This window comes from Orbicella faveolata, unplaced genomic scaffold (genome assembly GCF_042242905.1).
Source record: "Orbicella faveolata isolate gen_17 unplaced genomic scaffold, um_ofav_v1 contig_26, whole genome shotgun sequence".
Classification (NCBI taxonomy): Eukaryota; Metazoa; Cnidaria; class Anthozoa; order Scleractinia; family Merulinidae; genus Orbicella; species Orbicella faveolata.
In genome coordinates, this window is record NW_028301554.1 from 8,517,501 (window position 1) to 8,532,500 (window position 15,000).

The 15,000-nt window shown below is 38.0% G+C and overlaps 1 protein-coding gene across 3 annotated transcripts in view; it reads left to right on the forward strand.

The window, feature by feature from the left end:
• The first annotated feature begins 654 nt into the window (after positions 1-654).
• The window catches only part of LOC110059113 (MAM and LDL-receptor class A domain-containing protein 1-like), a 77,620-nt gene continuing 63,274 nt past the window's right edge, over positions 655-15,000 (forward strand). The window contains exons 1-11 of one of the 3 annotated variants that reach the window (XM_089295547.1): positions 655-1,200; positions 7,132-7,170; positions 8,049-8,177; positions 8,401-8,642; positions 10,268-10,352; positions 11,017-11,173; positions 11,602-11,798; positions 12,078-12,374; positions 12,454-12,753; positions 12,890-13,043; positions 14,554-14,747. In XM_089295547.1, the coding sequence (XP_089151673.1) occupies positions 1,149-1,200; positions 7,132-7,170; positions 8,049-8,177; positions 8,401-8,642; positions 10,268-10,352; positions 11,017-11,173; positions 11,602-11,798; positions 12,078-12,374; positions 12,454-12,753; positions 12,890-13,043; positions 14,554-14,747 (1,846 nt within the window). In that variant the 5' untranslated portion in view covers positions 655-1,148. Of the gene's footprint in view, positions 1,201-4,599; positions 4,768-7,131; positions 7,171-8,048; positions 8,178-8,400; positions 8,643-10,267; positions 10,353-11,016; positions 11,174-11,601; positions 11,799-12,077; positions 12,375-12,453; positions 12,754-12,889; positions 13,044-14,553; positions 14,748-15,000 lie in introns of those variants that run through there. The other 2 variants (XM_089295545.1, XM_089295546.1) reach the window with 2 other exon arrangements.

The window sequence follows — 15,000 nt, forward strand, 5'->3', positions numbered from 1 at the left end:
TGATAAACCTGTATCTTGTCTCCACTTTATTAAAAGCTGTTTCAAGTGTTTTCACTTCTGGTTTTACTGAGAAAATGATTTCAAATTCTTCTATTAACTCGTATAGGATTTTTGCAGAATTTTCCATCTTTCCTGCGAGGGTTTTGACGTCTACTTTAGGCGGCGTTTTGAGAAGAATTCAGTTTATTTAGGCCTTAGCTCCAGCCTAGTTTTCATGCGGTGTTACTACCAACGAGGTCGTCGTCCTTGATTTGGTAATCCGGCGATGAAGATGAAAATGAAATGAAAATGTCAAACAAATCAGATATTCTTACTTGTCCTTAGCAAAGACAGTTCAGCGTAATCTTAATGAAGATCCGGTGTAATTCGAGAGCATGCACGACGATTCGGTGTAATCTGTGACGGCTCAACTTCAACTTGTGATACGAAGTTCGGCGGTTGTCGATAACTTCGCGATTCGGCGTAATCTTCGATGACAAATTTTGACTGATTCGCTCCTGCAGTTAAAGGCGCTACTTACTTTCAAGATTAGCCCACCAGGGATCAAACGTTGTCAGATTTATTTGAACTAGAGACACGGCTGGGTGCGTCCGTGGTTACATCGTAGTCAACTGAAATTGAAATAATTACGACATCAATTATTATTTACAACGTTCTAAATCGAAGCGACAAACGATTTCGAAACTTACAATTTGTGTTCCTGGGTGTCGGATCCCTTTGATCGCTATCTTGATGTTTGCTCGCGACTGTTGATTGACTTGACTTCGAATGTCCGTTACATGATAAGATTTTCCTTTTAAAACATAAGTCACATGACTTGTTTCTTCCCGCCACGCGTGGTCGAGGCGATTTCGCAATTACCGACGATAATGAATTCTATTTTTTTTTTTTTTGACAAACGAATGAACATGCAAATCAACAAGAATGAGGTGTGTTTCCTTTGCTTTCGCACTACAGGCTTGATCGCTACTCTCTCGCACCCAAATCATCGTTGTTTACATTCGTTTATTTTTAACTGTATTGCTATTGGTTCAAACATGCTTTTTTGGTCGGCAACCTCTGAGTTATTTTACTATTGCTTCAGGCGATCAAGCTGCATACTTTCTACCAAGCAGTGCGTGCATATACGAGCTTAAGCTTTTGCAATAATGGATCGGCGAAAGCAGCTTTATATTTTCAGCGCGTGGCTTGTTAAAACTGGTAAGTTTTTGTATATGTATTTTTTATACTGCTAGAGGATGGGTGGCATCGGAAACATATTCATGTTAAGAACTCTTTAAGCAAATGTACACTGTACTATGAAGTTATATGAAGCTATATTAACACGCAATGTCTGTGTAATCTCGCTCTAGATGACAAACCAAGTGTTGCAAAAATTATGTTTTGAGGTATAATTTTGCTCACTAATTTCTACCTAAAAAGTGAACCATATACACAAAGACGTAACCTCATTACTACCCAATACAATGTTTAATTCAAACTGAAACCTGTAATTTACTGGCAGATCTTCTGTTAGCAGTTTGATAAGCGTACCAGCTAGCTTCTGAGCAAATAGTTGTGGCGACACTTAAGACTTTCTACAGTATCGTTACAACAAATCGGTATATCCCATAGCTGTTCATAGATATGTGATACTTCGATAATACTTGCATTGATCTGAACATTCATAATAACAAAGTTGATCAAAGTACAGTAAGCATTTGCTGATCATGAACAACTGAATACAATACCAATGCTGCTAATAAATTCAAATTATCCCTAATCGAATCTCCTGACACAGAAACAAATCTATAAGAAGAGAAATGTAGGATACACTAAAAAACGCACTATTTCCTACACAATGATCAGTTTGCCTTGAATAGTAATACTAATAAGTTTGGACGACAACTGTCAGCAGCACCCAATGCGGACCTGTCTGTTGTGGTGGGTATTTATCCTGGCTGCAGTCCATCTCTAGTAGAGTCGATGTTCGAAAGTAGGCCCGAAATACGAAATCTTTAGTAATATGAACCCACAGAGCTAGCTAAGGATTGTTTCGTATTCACAGATTTTTAATGAACCCAACTCTGTTTATAGATGTGTTTTACGCTCGAATGAAATGTGCGTGTTCCTTGCTGAAACCACCGTCGTTAATTAATCTGGAAAGCAACTTGAAAGTCTGCACAGTTCATTTTCCTTTGCTGCATGTACATGGTGGCAATCTAACTTTCTAACATGAATTATTTAGCGATATCGAGATTATCTCTTGGGTGGGGCGTCAAATCCGTCTTATGACTAGCCTAGTCTTATTTATTTAAGGATGAAATTGATAGTGATACACATACAGCAAGTCAATCTGGAAAATATTCGTAGGTACGTGGTGATAACGTGTCGGCATCGTTCCTGAATATTTCGGCTTAAAAAAAGTTTGGGGAGGCGGGAATGCCACTTGGTACTCAGTCAACGATCGTCACGTCAGAACTCTAGCGGCAAGTTACCATAAATAGGACGTTCAATTGTATATCTATGCTCTTTGCAAAAAATATCATCTCTTCTTTGATAGGCTTAAACTGAAACTGAAAACAGAAAACACAAAGTACATCAATGATTATTTGCAAATACTGTTGTTGAGATTGATGTTGTGAATTAATGTTCTTTTATCTTGGGTGACTCAAATTGAAAAAATGCTTAGATAGGCGCTTTTTACGGATGACTTATCTACAACTTCCGCTCCGAACCCTTGATGCAATGTTGAATATTTAATTAGATATTGTCTTGTTTTGTACAAAGATCTTTTTGCGCAAACAAATTCTAGATCATAATCGAAGCCAACGAATATTGCTATAAATCGCCGCTGCGTACTGTTCAATATCACATTCAAAATGGAATGAAAAGCTTGTTTCAAAGTGAGTCGAGAATTCAAACCCATGACGAAAACCACACATTTACATAGCCACTAGCCACTTATCGTTAAGCTACATTCAAGGATAATTATCATATTTCATCAATATAAATTACCATTAACCCTACATGTAACCTAAAATCCATATCATACTGCATGGTCCCTCATCCCCAACTACCGAGAGCCTGGAACAGGCTATCTTGCTTGGGGCTAAATATATGGAAAAGACGAACAAAGTTGAGTTTTCTAGTTTTGTCGAAGAAACTGATTTTGTTCCATTTTTGCGGACATTTATTCTTAAGTAATCTGATGAAAACTGAACCAGATTAGCAGGCCTTCGTTGCAGGCGTAAACAGGGAACCAGCTCATTGCAGAGCTATTCCTTGCCTTAAAAAAGCACAATTTCAAGAACATTGGTTAATCTAATTATTTGGCGGTAAACAAAACCAGGGGTGTTACTAAGCATAGCAACAAAGTAACCCAGTGACGGGAAAAAATTTCAAAGGGTAAAAAAATATATAATATTTTAAGAATGCGAGAAATCGATTATAATTGATTTTTTGGTATTGATGTATGAATAGTGTCTACAACACCAATTCACAAAGCAAGCCTGATAAAAAACCCATATAAAGTTCAGAAATAAAAGTTATAAAAAAGCTAATAAATCACTGCTGTCAGTCAAGGTTGTCAAAGGTCGTCAAAATGAAACACTGAATGACCGAATAGATTAATAGAAATTAGTTAATTCTGGTACATGAAGAGAGCTAAGCCAATCCAAACTATAATACGTCGATTAAGAAGTACTAAGCGATTCACGCGAGTCCGAAGTCTCAGTAACGCTGCGCATAGAATTGGAAAACATGATCTGTGACACTTCACACTTCTGCATGGTCCACCCTCAATGTTTATAAAAATTCTTGTAAATCATAGTTTGGATTGGCTAAGCTATTTTAGACAAGTCACTATTAAAATGATGACTTTTGAGCATTGGTTTCTTTTAAATTTTAGAGTTTCAGACCTTAGCCGCTTTTCGTACAATGAAAACTTTGAATTGGCATAACAAACAAAAACTTCTTAGTCCTTCCTTCGGCGCCGTATCATGTGTGCATGAAATGATGTAGGCGGCCGTTTCATGAATAAAAAAACATAGCGAAATACCTTTCCGTGGCTTGGTAAATATGCATCCTTTATTTTTTATCTGTTTCAATCGATTTTAGAGATTTTTAGGAGATGTTGAAAGTTTTACACCCTTAACACACACAGAACTAACACACACAGAAGTAGCATGAGCTGTTGACGTAATGATGGCGCGAGGAAAGAGAATTTACATTTTGAAGATCAAAGTAAACAAGTTGTTTCCCTTTTTTTTCTTCGCGGTGTTTTCGAAAAGAAATAGAAAACATGTTCTCCGTTTTTCTATCGATTTATAGAAACACTCGTGAAAGTTTGGGAGAATTGAAAAAGCCGTGGAAACACTCGCCTACGGCTCGTCTTCCCACAGCATTTCTCGTTCTCCCAAACTTCCACTCGTGTTTCTATTGCACAAATAGATTCCATGTTGCCGTGCGTCTGTTCAGTAATAGATCACAGATGACGTCAAAATGTGGTAAGAGCAAAAAAGTGGCACACGAGGTGATAGCCGAGTGTGTCACTGATGTTCTTACCACATGTTGACGTCATCTGTGATCTATTACTGAACAGACGCACGGCAACATGGAATCTATTTGTGCAATAGAAACACACACAGTGTGTGTTTTACTATTGCTTCAGGCGATGAAGCTGCATACTTTCTACCGAGCAGTGCATGCATATACGCACTTAAGCTTTTGCAATAATGGATCGGCGAAAGCAGCTTTACATCTTCAGCGCGTGGCTTGCAACAAATGGTAAGTTTTTCTATACACAATTCAATGTTTAATTCAAAACCCTGTAATTCAGTAGCAGATCTTCTGTTAGCAGTTTGATAAGCTTACCAGCTAGCTTCTGAGCAAATAGTTATGGCACGACACTTAAGTCTTTTACATTATCCTTGCAATGAATCGGTATATCTCATAACTGATCATGATAAGTGATACTTCGATAGTACTTGGAGGTTGATCTGAACATTCATAATAACAACGTTGATCAAAGCACACTAGGCATTTGCTGAAAAACGGAATAGAATACCAAAGCGAGTAATAAATTTAAATTATTCCTTTTCGAATCTCCTGAGATAGAAACAAATTTATAAGGAGAGAAATTTGGGATGCTCTAAAAAACGTAGTACTTCGTACACAATGATCAGTTTTCCTTGAATAGTAATACTAATTGTTTGGAAGACAACTGTCGGCAAAACTTAATGCGGACCTGTCTGTTGAGGTGGGTTTTCATTCTGGGTGCAGTCCATCTGCAGTACAGTCGATGTTCGAAACTAAACCCGAAATATGAAATCTTTAATAATATGAAGCCACAGAGACGGATGAGTTAAGGATCGTTTCGTACTGAGAGATTTTTAATGAACCTAACTGTGTTTATAGATGTGTTTCACGCTCGAATGAAATGTGCGTGATCCTTGCTGAAACCGCTGTCGTTAATTAATCTGAAAAGCAAATTAAAAGTTTGCTCGGTTCATTTTCCTTCGCTACATGTAAATGGTGGCATCTCTTGCGTGGGGCGTCAAATCCATCTTATTACTAGTTTAGTCTTATTTGTTTATGAATGAAATTGATAGTGATACCAATGCAGCAAGTCAGCCCGGAAAATATTGGTAGGTGCGTGGTGATTACGTGTCGGCATCCTTCCTGAATATTTCCGCTTTGAAAAAGTTTAAGGATGCAGGAATGTCGGTCGGCACTCAGTCATAGATCATCATGTTACAACGCTCGCGGCAATTTACGATGAATAGGACGCTATGCTCTGCGCAAAAAAATATATATATATTATCTCTCTTTTGATAGGCTTAAACTGAAACTGAAAACAAAAAACGCAAAGTACATCAATGATTATTTGCAAATAGCGTTGTTGAGATCGATTTTGTGAATGTTCTTTTATAATGGGTGACAGAAATTGAGCAAATGCTTAGATAGGCACTTTTTACGACTGACTCATCTACAACAACTTCCGCTCCGAACACTTGATGCAATGTTGAATATTTAATTTCATCTTGTCTTGTTTTTTACAAGGACCTTTTGGCGAAACCAAATTCTAGATCTTAATACAAAGAATGATCGAAACCAACGAATATTGCTATAAATCGCAATTGCGTACTGTTCAATATCACATTCAAACCGGAATAGAAAGCTTGTTTCAAAATGTCTCGAGAAAATCAAACCCATGACGAAAACCATACATTCACATAGCGACTTAACGGTAACGTACATACAAGGAGAAACATAATATTTCATCACTATAAATTACCATTAACCCTACATGTAACCTAAAAACCATATCATACTGGTCACGCAAATAATTCAGAGATGGCACTGAAGCGTCCTACTACAATGTACCAATTAACCGTAAGCATTGCAAAATTTGAGGGACATTGAAAATGCACATCTGTCAAATTAGAAAACATAACAATAGATTTGGTTTTGAGACTGAGAGCAGTCACTCATTCAAGCGCAACCGGTAGAATAAAGAGCAAGAAGAATACCTCAATACGCGTTCTCATGGCGTGTAAACTGTGATATTTACATAATTGGGCCTTCTGGTGACCATCCAAAACTGGAAAGTTTATTCACAGCCTTTATTAATATAACAATTTATGTCACTTCCAATTCTGTCTTTCCTCTTTTAACGTTTTGAGAATGTTTCAAAACATATTGGATTCAATCCATGCAAAGGAGTCGGCTCTGATAGCAACTGAGCCTTTTGCGTTAAGCTACAGTCGTGCAATTATAGCAAATTTGATAACTTTCAGATTATAACAGAGGGTTTTGCCAAAATCTAAGAAAAGAAAATAATGAGCCCATGCTTCTTAGGTCACATAAACGCTGGCTGTGCCCTCCGGCTACCTCAAGACAAAAGGTCCCTTCATCTGAACCGCCCGTTCATCTAATAACATTAACTTTTAAAAGTTTTTGCTTTTTTACGAAATGAAATGAAATAAAATAAAATAAAATAAAATAAAATAACCTAATTGAAACATTTCTTGGCCGACAACTAATAGTTTCCGTGAGACTTTTCAATAGCATAGCCTTCTATCAAAATCCTGAGATGATCTATGAAATGACAGGAGAATTTGTTAATTATGTGTGTTTCTATCGTTCTAGTTTTATTCAGGTTTGTCCTGCTGACCAATGCAGAGCATAGTAAGTGTATATATCTTGTTATTAATACCCGTTTTTGTTTTGTGCATCTTATTTGAGCTATACCAATGCAATCGCTATCAGCTTGCCGAATTGCACAAATGTTCTTTAAAAGAGAGTCTAGTTGGCATACGGGAGAGGGAAGGGGAAGGGAATTGAATTAGTTTGAAATAAAGAAAAATGTGATCGTTGTCCCATATAAGTTTTTGATTGTCCATATCATTAATATTTGTATGAAGAAGAAGTGGGAGTTGGTCGGTAGGTTTTAGATAATTATGCAAGGGCAAAATATTTATAATTGTGATATTATGAGATTATTCAATCTATTTTAGCGAAGCTTTGTCAACCAATTTCAAGCCTTGAATTAGACCTTGACTTAACACAAAGCTTAGATGAAATGTTTAATGACTAGTAGACGCTACGTGTGTCAAACGTTTCTTCGCCATATGTCATGTCTCTCTTAAAAGCTCATTTCATACTAGTTCATCACTGATACTCCTTTAGCGATGTTTAATGGCGATTTTAGGCAAAACAACAACGACAACAAAACAGGGACGTTGAACGCAAAACATCAAAAACAAAAAGTATCCAATGCTCAAGGAAAAATACGATCATCTTATTGTCGAAATATTTCATGTCATATCACATCACATCGCATCACCCCACGTCACGTCACGTCACGTCACGTCACATCACATCACATCACATCATATCATATCACTTCGCATATCTCATACTTTGAGATTTATTTTCCACAGGTTTGTAACATTACTATAACTAGCTGGACTACCAATCAGTCTAATTGTAGTTGTTTCCTTGCCACGTGTTTGTTTGAGTAACTATGCATAAGACCATGCTAATGTTAATTTCACGTTTTATAGGTTGTGATTTTGACTATGGATTGTGTTTTGGCTGGTCACAAAATTATTACGACGACTTTGACTGGACTAATGAGTACGGTTCGACACCTTCGTATAATACAGGACCTTCCTCTGACCACAGCGGATACGGTTAGTATCTTATTTTGCTTAATTAAAAGCCTCTCATATTTAAGGAGGATACGGGACCCAAGGGAACAGTATGTATTAATATTCAGGTGTATTACAATTTTAAGTCATTCTATTAGACTAGTAGATATATTTAGCACTGTGCTCAAGTGTTAATATTCCACTGGACAATAACCACTTATTAATATAACTTTGATTGACTAATCTTAACTTGTTTTGTTTGTAGGAAGCTACATGTATATCGAAACATCTTATCCTCGACAATATGGGGAAAACGCCAAACTAGAATTTTCAGTGTCGAGCTCTGACATTGGGAAGTTGTCTTGCCTGAAGTTTTATTATCACATGTATGGCGACACAATAAACAGGCTCAATGTTTACAATGGTTATACCAAAGTGTTTACTGAATCAGGAAACCAAGGAAATGTGTGGTTGTCTGCGAAAATTACCATGACTTTACAAAGCAAAGTAAGCTCTAATTATTTTATCTAAGGGTATCTTTTCGGTCTGGAATACCATTACGTATGATTGGCTAATCGCGGTCGTCTTGAGCCATAGGAAGAAAACCAAACTTACACATTTCGTTCAGTTTTCTTTTCATCAAAATAAATTTTTCCGGGGAACAACTTAAACGTTAACTCCTTAAATTCAATTGTATTTAACACAAAGCAAAAAACACTCTTTTCTTGAAGCTTTTCGAAGGCTCAAAGACTTTTTATATTGGATTGTATTTAATCTCAGAAACCAAGATTAAGTAATTTAAGTTATAGATCTTAGTTATGTTTTGTCATGTCCAGATCTGAGCTATAAGCTAAAAAGATTCAGACTGCAAAACAAAACTTCTGGGTAATTTATCAAGCACAGACCATCTAAGACTAAATAACTATCTGTCAACATGCAAATGCGAACAAGGAAAGAAATGCCATGTTTTTTTTTTATTTTCAGCAGTAAAATGTTTCCCGACGTCAAATTTGTATGCGTAATAGTTGACTCGGGTTGCGCCCTCGTCAACTATCACGCGATAGAAATCTCGAGCTCAGAATCTAATTGTTTAATGGTTGACGAGGGCGAGCCCGAGTCAAATATCACGCATAGAAATCGAGAGCGAATAATCTAATTGTTTTAGTATAAATCCACTAGTCGTTCAAAACTTTATCTAAACCTCTTCACAGACACTTTGAAAACGCCAAGAAGCGGCCGTCATTTTGTTAACAAGGGCACACTGCTACGCTACTCACTATCTATCACAGAACAGATAGTGGGTAGCGTAGCCAATCAGAGAACGGCATTCGTGACAGATCGCTAGTAGATTTATACTAAAAATAAATAGAAAATATGTTCTCCGTGTTTCTATCGGGGAAGTTTGGGAGAACTCGGAAAAGCTCGCGTCTGTCGGCCCGTGTTCCCACAGCATTTCTCGTTCTCCCAAACTTCCACTCGTGTTCCTATTTAACAATTAGATTATGAGCTCGAGATTTCTATGAGGTGATAGTTGATGAGGCCGAAGGCCGATTCAACTATCACCTCACGGAAATCTCGAGCTCATAATCTAATTGTTTTAGTAGAATTGTCACTGAAATTTACTTCAAATGACGATTCCCAATTACTGCTTCTCGACGTATTATTAAACTTTGCGCCTTAGAAAGATAGCTTGAATTGGAAATTTAAGTTGTGCGCGCGTGCATAATCTTTTAAATAATTTCAAGTTTTTTTAAAGTCAAGAAACCTTTAATGTCCTTCTTTTAGTCTTCCCAGCAATTAAATTATCTATTTGTATCAAAATGTTCTTTGAAAACTTTTCAAAAACGACAAAACGTCGCCATTTCATATACGACCTCCAACCACTGAACACTAATGGCTGATAGTGTGCAATGGCTCAGCCAATCAGATTACAGCATTTGCATTAGTATACTAATAGAATTCTACTAAAACTCGATAGAAACACGGTCCATGTTTTCAATTTCTTAAATAAACACCCGTAATTTGGCTATTGTAACTCACTGTGATATGCCTAAAACACAGATACATCAGTGCATGTTGGCTTTAGATTCAAACCCGATGTACCTTACGATGTCTTTTTATTTCCCACTTAGATTACCTTCGAGGGGATTCGTGGACTCTCCTTCACAGGCGACATTGCTATTGATGACGTGTCCATTGTCGATGGAATCTGTCAAGGTATATCTCGAATTATCGCTATTTGTTCGTCTTGGCTTTCTACATACATCACGGACTGTGGAAACCTTTTCTTCCCTTTAACTCGGCTCTTTTTTAAATGATCAGTTCTTTATTGTTCGGGAAAGGCTAAAATCACGATACTTTCGCAATGTTTAATTTTACAATAACTGTCAGACTTCTTGCAAGCTCATTGGCTCATTTTCTATCGTCAATAAGGGTGTAGTCACACAGATGATGCAATCACGCGCGGACCTTGAACATTTTGCCAGACGTTTTACAGCGTCTGTAATATAATCGTTTAAGCCCGAGTCTCAGACTCATTTTCACTAAAAGAAATTCAGGTTCCCTTGCGCTTTAATTTGGCTTATTGCTTCCTCTCTTCGGAGTTTACACGCTTGATTAATTATTTTTGGCTTTCAAATTTATAAAAGAAGAAGTACAAATTGACGTGCGCTTTTTATGCGTCTCCACTACATCTCTTTGATCCAGAGCTGTTTTGGCAATGCTATGACGCAAGTTATCATTGATAAGAGGACATACGCATAGAGCTGCCATCCATCGAAAATATTTTCTAACTTCCCAACTGGAATCTAAACAACGTAATGGCAGTAACGCATAACATCCCAGATATTAATTGACCAGCAAATTTTCTTTTCATTTTCAGAATGCACGGAGAACGTGAACCAATCTTTTGGGCAACTGGATATCAGCTATTCAAATAATTTTGACCCATACTGTAACTGGATAGTTGGGAATGCTGGGATACCTCAGGCAGTTGCCATTGTTTCCATTCACCAACTCAACTTCACTGGCTACGGCAGGTACACACGTTGCATCTATTGCTTTTTTGTTTTGCTTTTATTCCCGGATACTTTTTTGTTTTTCAATTATCCATAATTCACTTTATTTGTCCCCCAAATTTTGCGCAAGATTTTGCTGTTGAATGTTCTTCAGCAATCCCTTAGCAACTGCTCTAAATCGATAGCTAAGAAAGGCCTTCCTTAGGGCTTAATTCAGCATGATAGTTAATCGTCAGCTGCAAAACGTTTTTGCCATCGGTCAGATTATTATTATTATTATTATTATTATTATTATTTTTAAATCTGTGGATCGGGATAATTATCTGTGCTCTTTTTAACAAGCTCGGTTTCACGCCATCGAGTGGCGCATAAGAAACAATAAGCCGAGGCTACAAGCATTTTATGCAACTGTGTAAGCGATAATAAAACTTGTCTACATGTTTTGACAGTGATTACGTCAAATTGTATGATGGAAATGGGACTGAGGTTTTTGCCAGACATGGATGGGATTCCACGTCCTCTAACAGGAGTTTGCAGCAAGTGTCCTTTGGAGAATCCAAAAATATCACCATTCAAGTCTCTCTGGTTGACCCGTCGAACTTTGTCAAAATTGATTACGGCTTGTTGATGCAACCGCTGACATTAGGTAGGGAAAATGAGTTTGCTGTGGTGTGCGCGTGTTTTGCCTCTTCATAAAATCAGGTATCCAATATGTCTCCATCGCGGTGGTTTCCTACACCTCCTTTTGAAAGATCAAACTGGAATCTGGAAATACTTACACATATACATGCTGACTGCGGGGAAAAGGTGTTGAATCTATATATTCCTGGATTTGAATCATTTTCCAATAGCAACGAGAGATTATCCTACTGTTTGTTTGGTTGCTTGTGTGATTACTGATTTTTAATAATAAATTCTACCGCAGCTACCCTATTGAATGATTGGAGCGTAACCGTCGTAAGCCGAACAGCGAGAAGTATCGGGATAAGTTGGAGCAGCCCAACCAGTCTTCTCAACGGTGAAATTCGTTTTTATGTTGCCCTTGCCAGAAAGATAAACAGCAGCAGCAAGTCAATTGGCGAAATACTGGCTGGGAATGCAACAGCATCGCAGATTACTAAACTGAATGAGTACACCGAGTATAAAGTTAGCGTTATAGCTGTGAATGGCAATGGAATGCCGTTTAAGAGTGCAGAAGTCTCAGTTATGACCGATGAAGGGGGTGAGTACACTACAATTAATTATGTTGTACAAATGCAACCGTCCGAGGAACAAATCTTTCCACGTGCTTTCTTTTTCAGTTCCTAGTAGAGCGCCAAATGGTCTTCGAGTGACAAGCTCTAATTTTACCTCTGAGCTTCTGGTGGAGTGGTACCCTCTTTCGCAGCAGTACGCCAATGGTAAGCTCTTAGGGTACACAATCTACTACCAAGATTACAACTATTTTTGGTCGCCACACGAAAGCGTCAACACAAGTAGTCCTTCCCCTACACGATTCACCTTAAAAGGACTTAAGCCAGCACACGAGTACCTCGTTGCAGTGGCCGCTTTTACGTCAAAGGGAGTAGGACCAAAGTCGGCCCATGAACACGCTATCACAGGTATGTTTTAATTGCCTATAACTTGCATGACCACGTCAGAGAGTTTTTAGACCAGGTCACTAGGGTTTACCTTCAGAGGACCATAACCTTTTTCATTCCATTCATGAGCTGATTGTTTTTTCTTACTTTCTTCAAGGCTGTTCAACAACTTTAAATGAGACGTTTGGCCAAATAGAATTGACTACAACAAGCTACCGTGATGTTCGATGTACCTGGAAGATACACAGTGCTGGCATCAGTGAAGCCGTTGCTTTCGTTACCGTTCAAGAATTAAATCTCTACTATTGCAGGTAAAGGAAGGGAATGGTAATTCCTGTGTAAAAGATAGGTGTAACAAGAGACAAGTAACAAGCGGGGCCGTAGCCAGACAAAATTATGACTGAAGCAATGTCCATGGTTCAATTTTCTTCTTAGGTATTTGGGGAGTTTATGATGACTATAAACAACAAAAATAAAACGGAAAATGACTGAGGCAAGTGCCTCTGTTTGCCTGTTACTAGCTACGGCCCTGAAGTGTTGTATCTCTACTGGCTGGCGGGGAGCCAAGTCCTAGTCTCTAACTCCATAATGATGCAACTGTAACAATTAGAATGGAACACCCTACTGATCATATACACCGCAAAATGTCCCAAAACAAGCCTGGGCTTATATTCGGGGGAAAATCTGAAGAATGTCTGCGTTTGATCATTGTGGGCTTATATCTGAGGAAGGAAATGTACGTTGTTTCTCCGTGGTGGAGGGGGGGGGGGTACTTCCTTATAAGAGGCTAATGGGGATGTGCCGCTGGATGGGGTCGCATTTTTAAGACTGGGTTGACCATCACGGGGTCGCATTTTCAATAGAGTTACTAAAATGGGATCGCACATTTTATGATTTTGGGGTAAGACAGTTCTTCATATTTACGGTTAGCAAACGTACCAGAATGTTTGCACTGTAGGTGAAAAGTAAAGTGTTCTTTATTCAATATAAGGTACATATATAAATAGAAAGTGACTAAGTTGGGATGGCGAAAATTACATGTTTGCCCAGAAGTGACTAAGACGGAGTCTATAATTGGCCACAGAATAGACTATAGTAGGGTAGGGGCTCTGAGAGGCCAGCGGGCACATATCCAGCAAAAATTAACCCACGTATCTCCCCCAGGGTTGTTTCTTTCTTCCACTAACGTCACCAGAGTTACATTCATTTACATGCTACAAGAGATTAATATTAATAAGGGGAACCCTGCTGACGTACATGTCGTTTGCATTCCTCCTCAATGGCATAGACTTTGGCGACGAGAGGTCATCAGGTTCAATACCAATTGACTCCAAAGATTTTAAAAGTTTGTGAAATTTAGTAACTGGTGAAACTCATCAGGAGATACCAGCTGGCGTTCAAAAACCGAAATATTTCCGTTAGCAAAAGGGATAAAAAGTCAATGCATTCCATGTGAAATTTTGAGTTTAAAAACCGCTTCACATAAAAAGTATATACATACATATAACAGATTAGAATACAATGGGCTTGAATTTCTGGGGACGGTTAACTGTGCCATGTTGTTTCAATATTCAGGGAGGGATTCCGTTTCGGTTTGTTGCTTGATCAGAGATTAAAGCGCTAATGCTAATGAAGCAAGTATTGTAAACAAAGATTTCCTTATAACTGCATAATCTTAAGATGATAAAAGGATAAACCAACAACAAAATAAAGTTTTGTTTTTAAACTGGAACAATATAACGCGAATCTGTAAGAGTGATATTCAACATTTTCACCTCATCTAACATTAGGTTTTCTTTCTTTTTTTTATTTTTAATTCAGCGAATTTGTCAAGATTGCCAATGGATACGGAAATGAGGTTCTCTACCACCTTGGGTGTGTGTCATTTGCTCCAGAAATTCTAGCGTATGTTTCTTTTGGTCTTTCAAATAACATCTCCATTCAAGTTTTCACACAAAGTTATGGCAACAGTGTGAAAATGAAGTACGCCGTTTTGAAAAAGGGTCTCGCGTCAGGTATGTTTAAATAACACTCTAAAACTTTTACGGTGATGCTGCTACTAGTGATCCGAATTCTGCTTCTAGTCTTAATGCTATTGCTGCTGCTATAATAATAGAACTAATAATTATTATACCACTTTTGATACTGCTAGTATTACTACTACTACTACTACTACTACTACTTGTCCTACTACCACTGCCACTGCCACTGCCACTGCCACGCTACTGCCACTGCCACTGCCATTGCCACTGCCACGCTACTGCCACT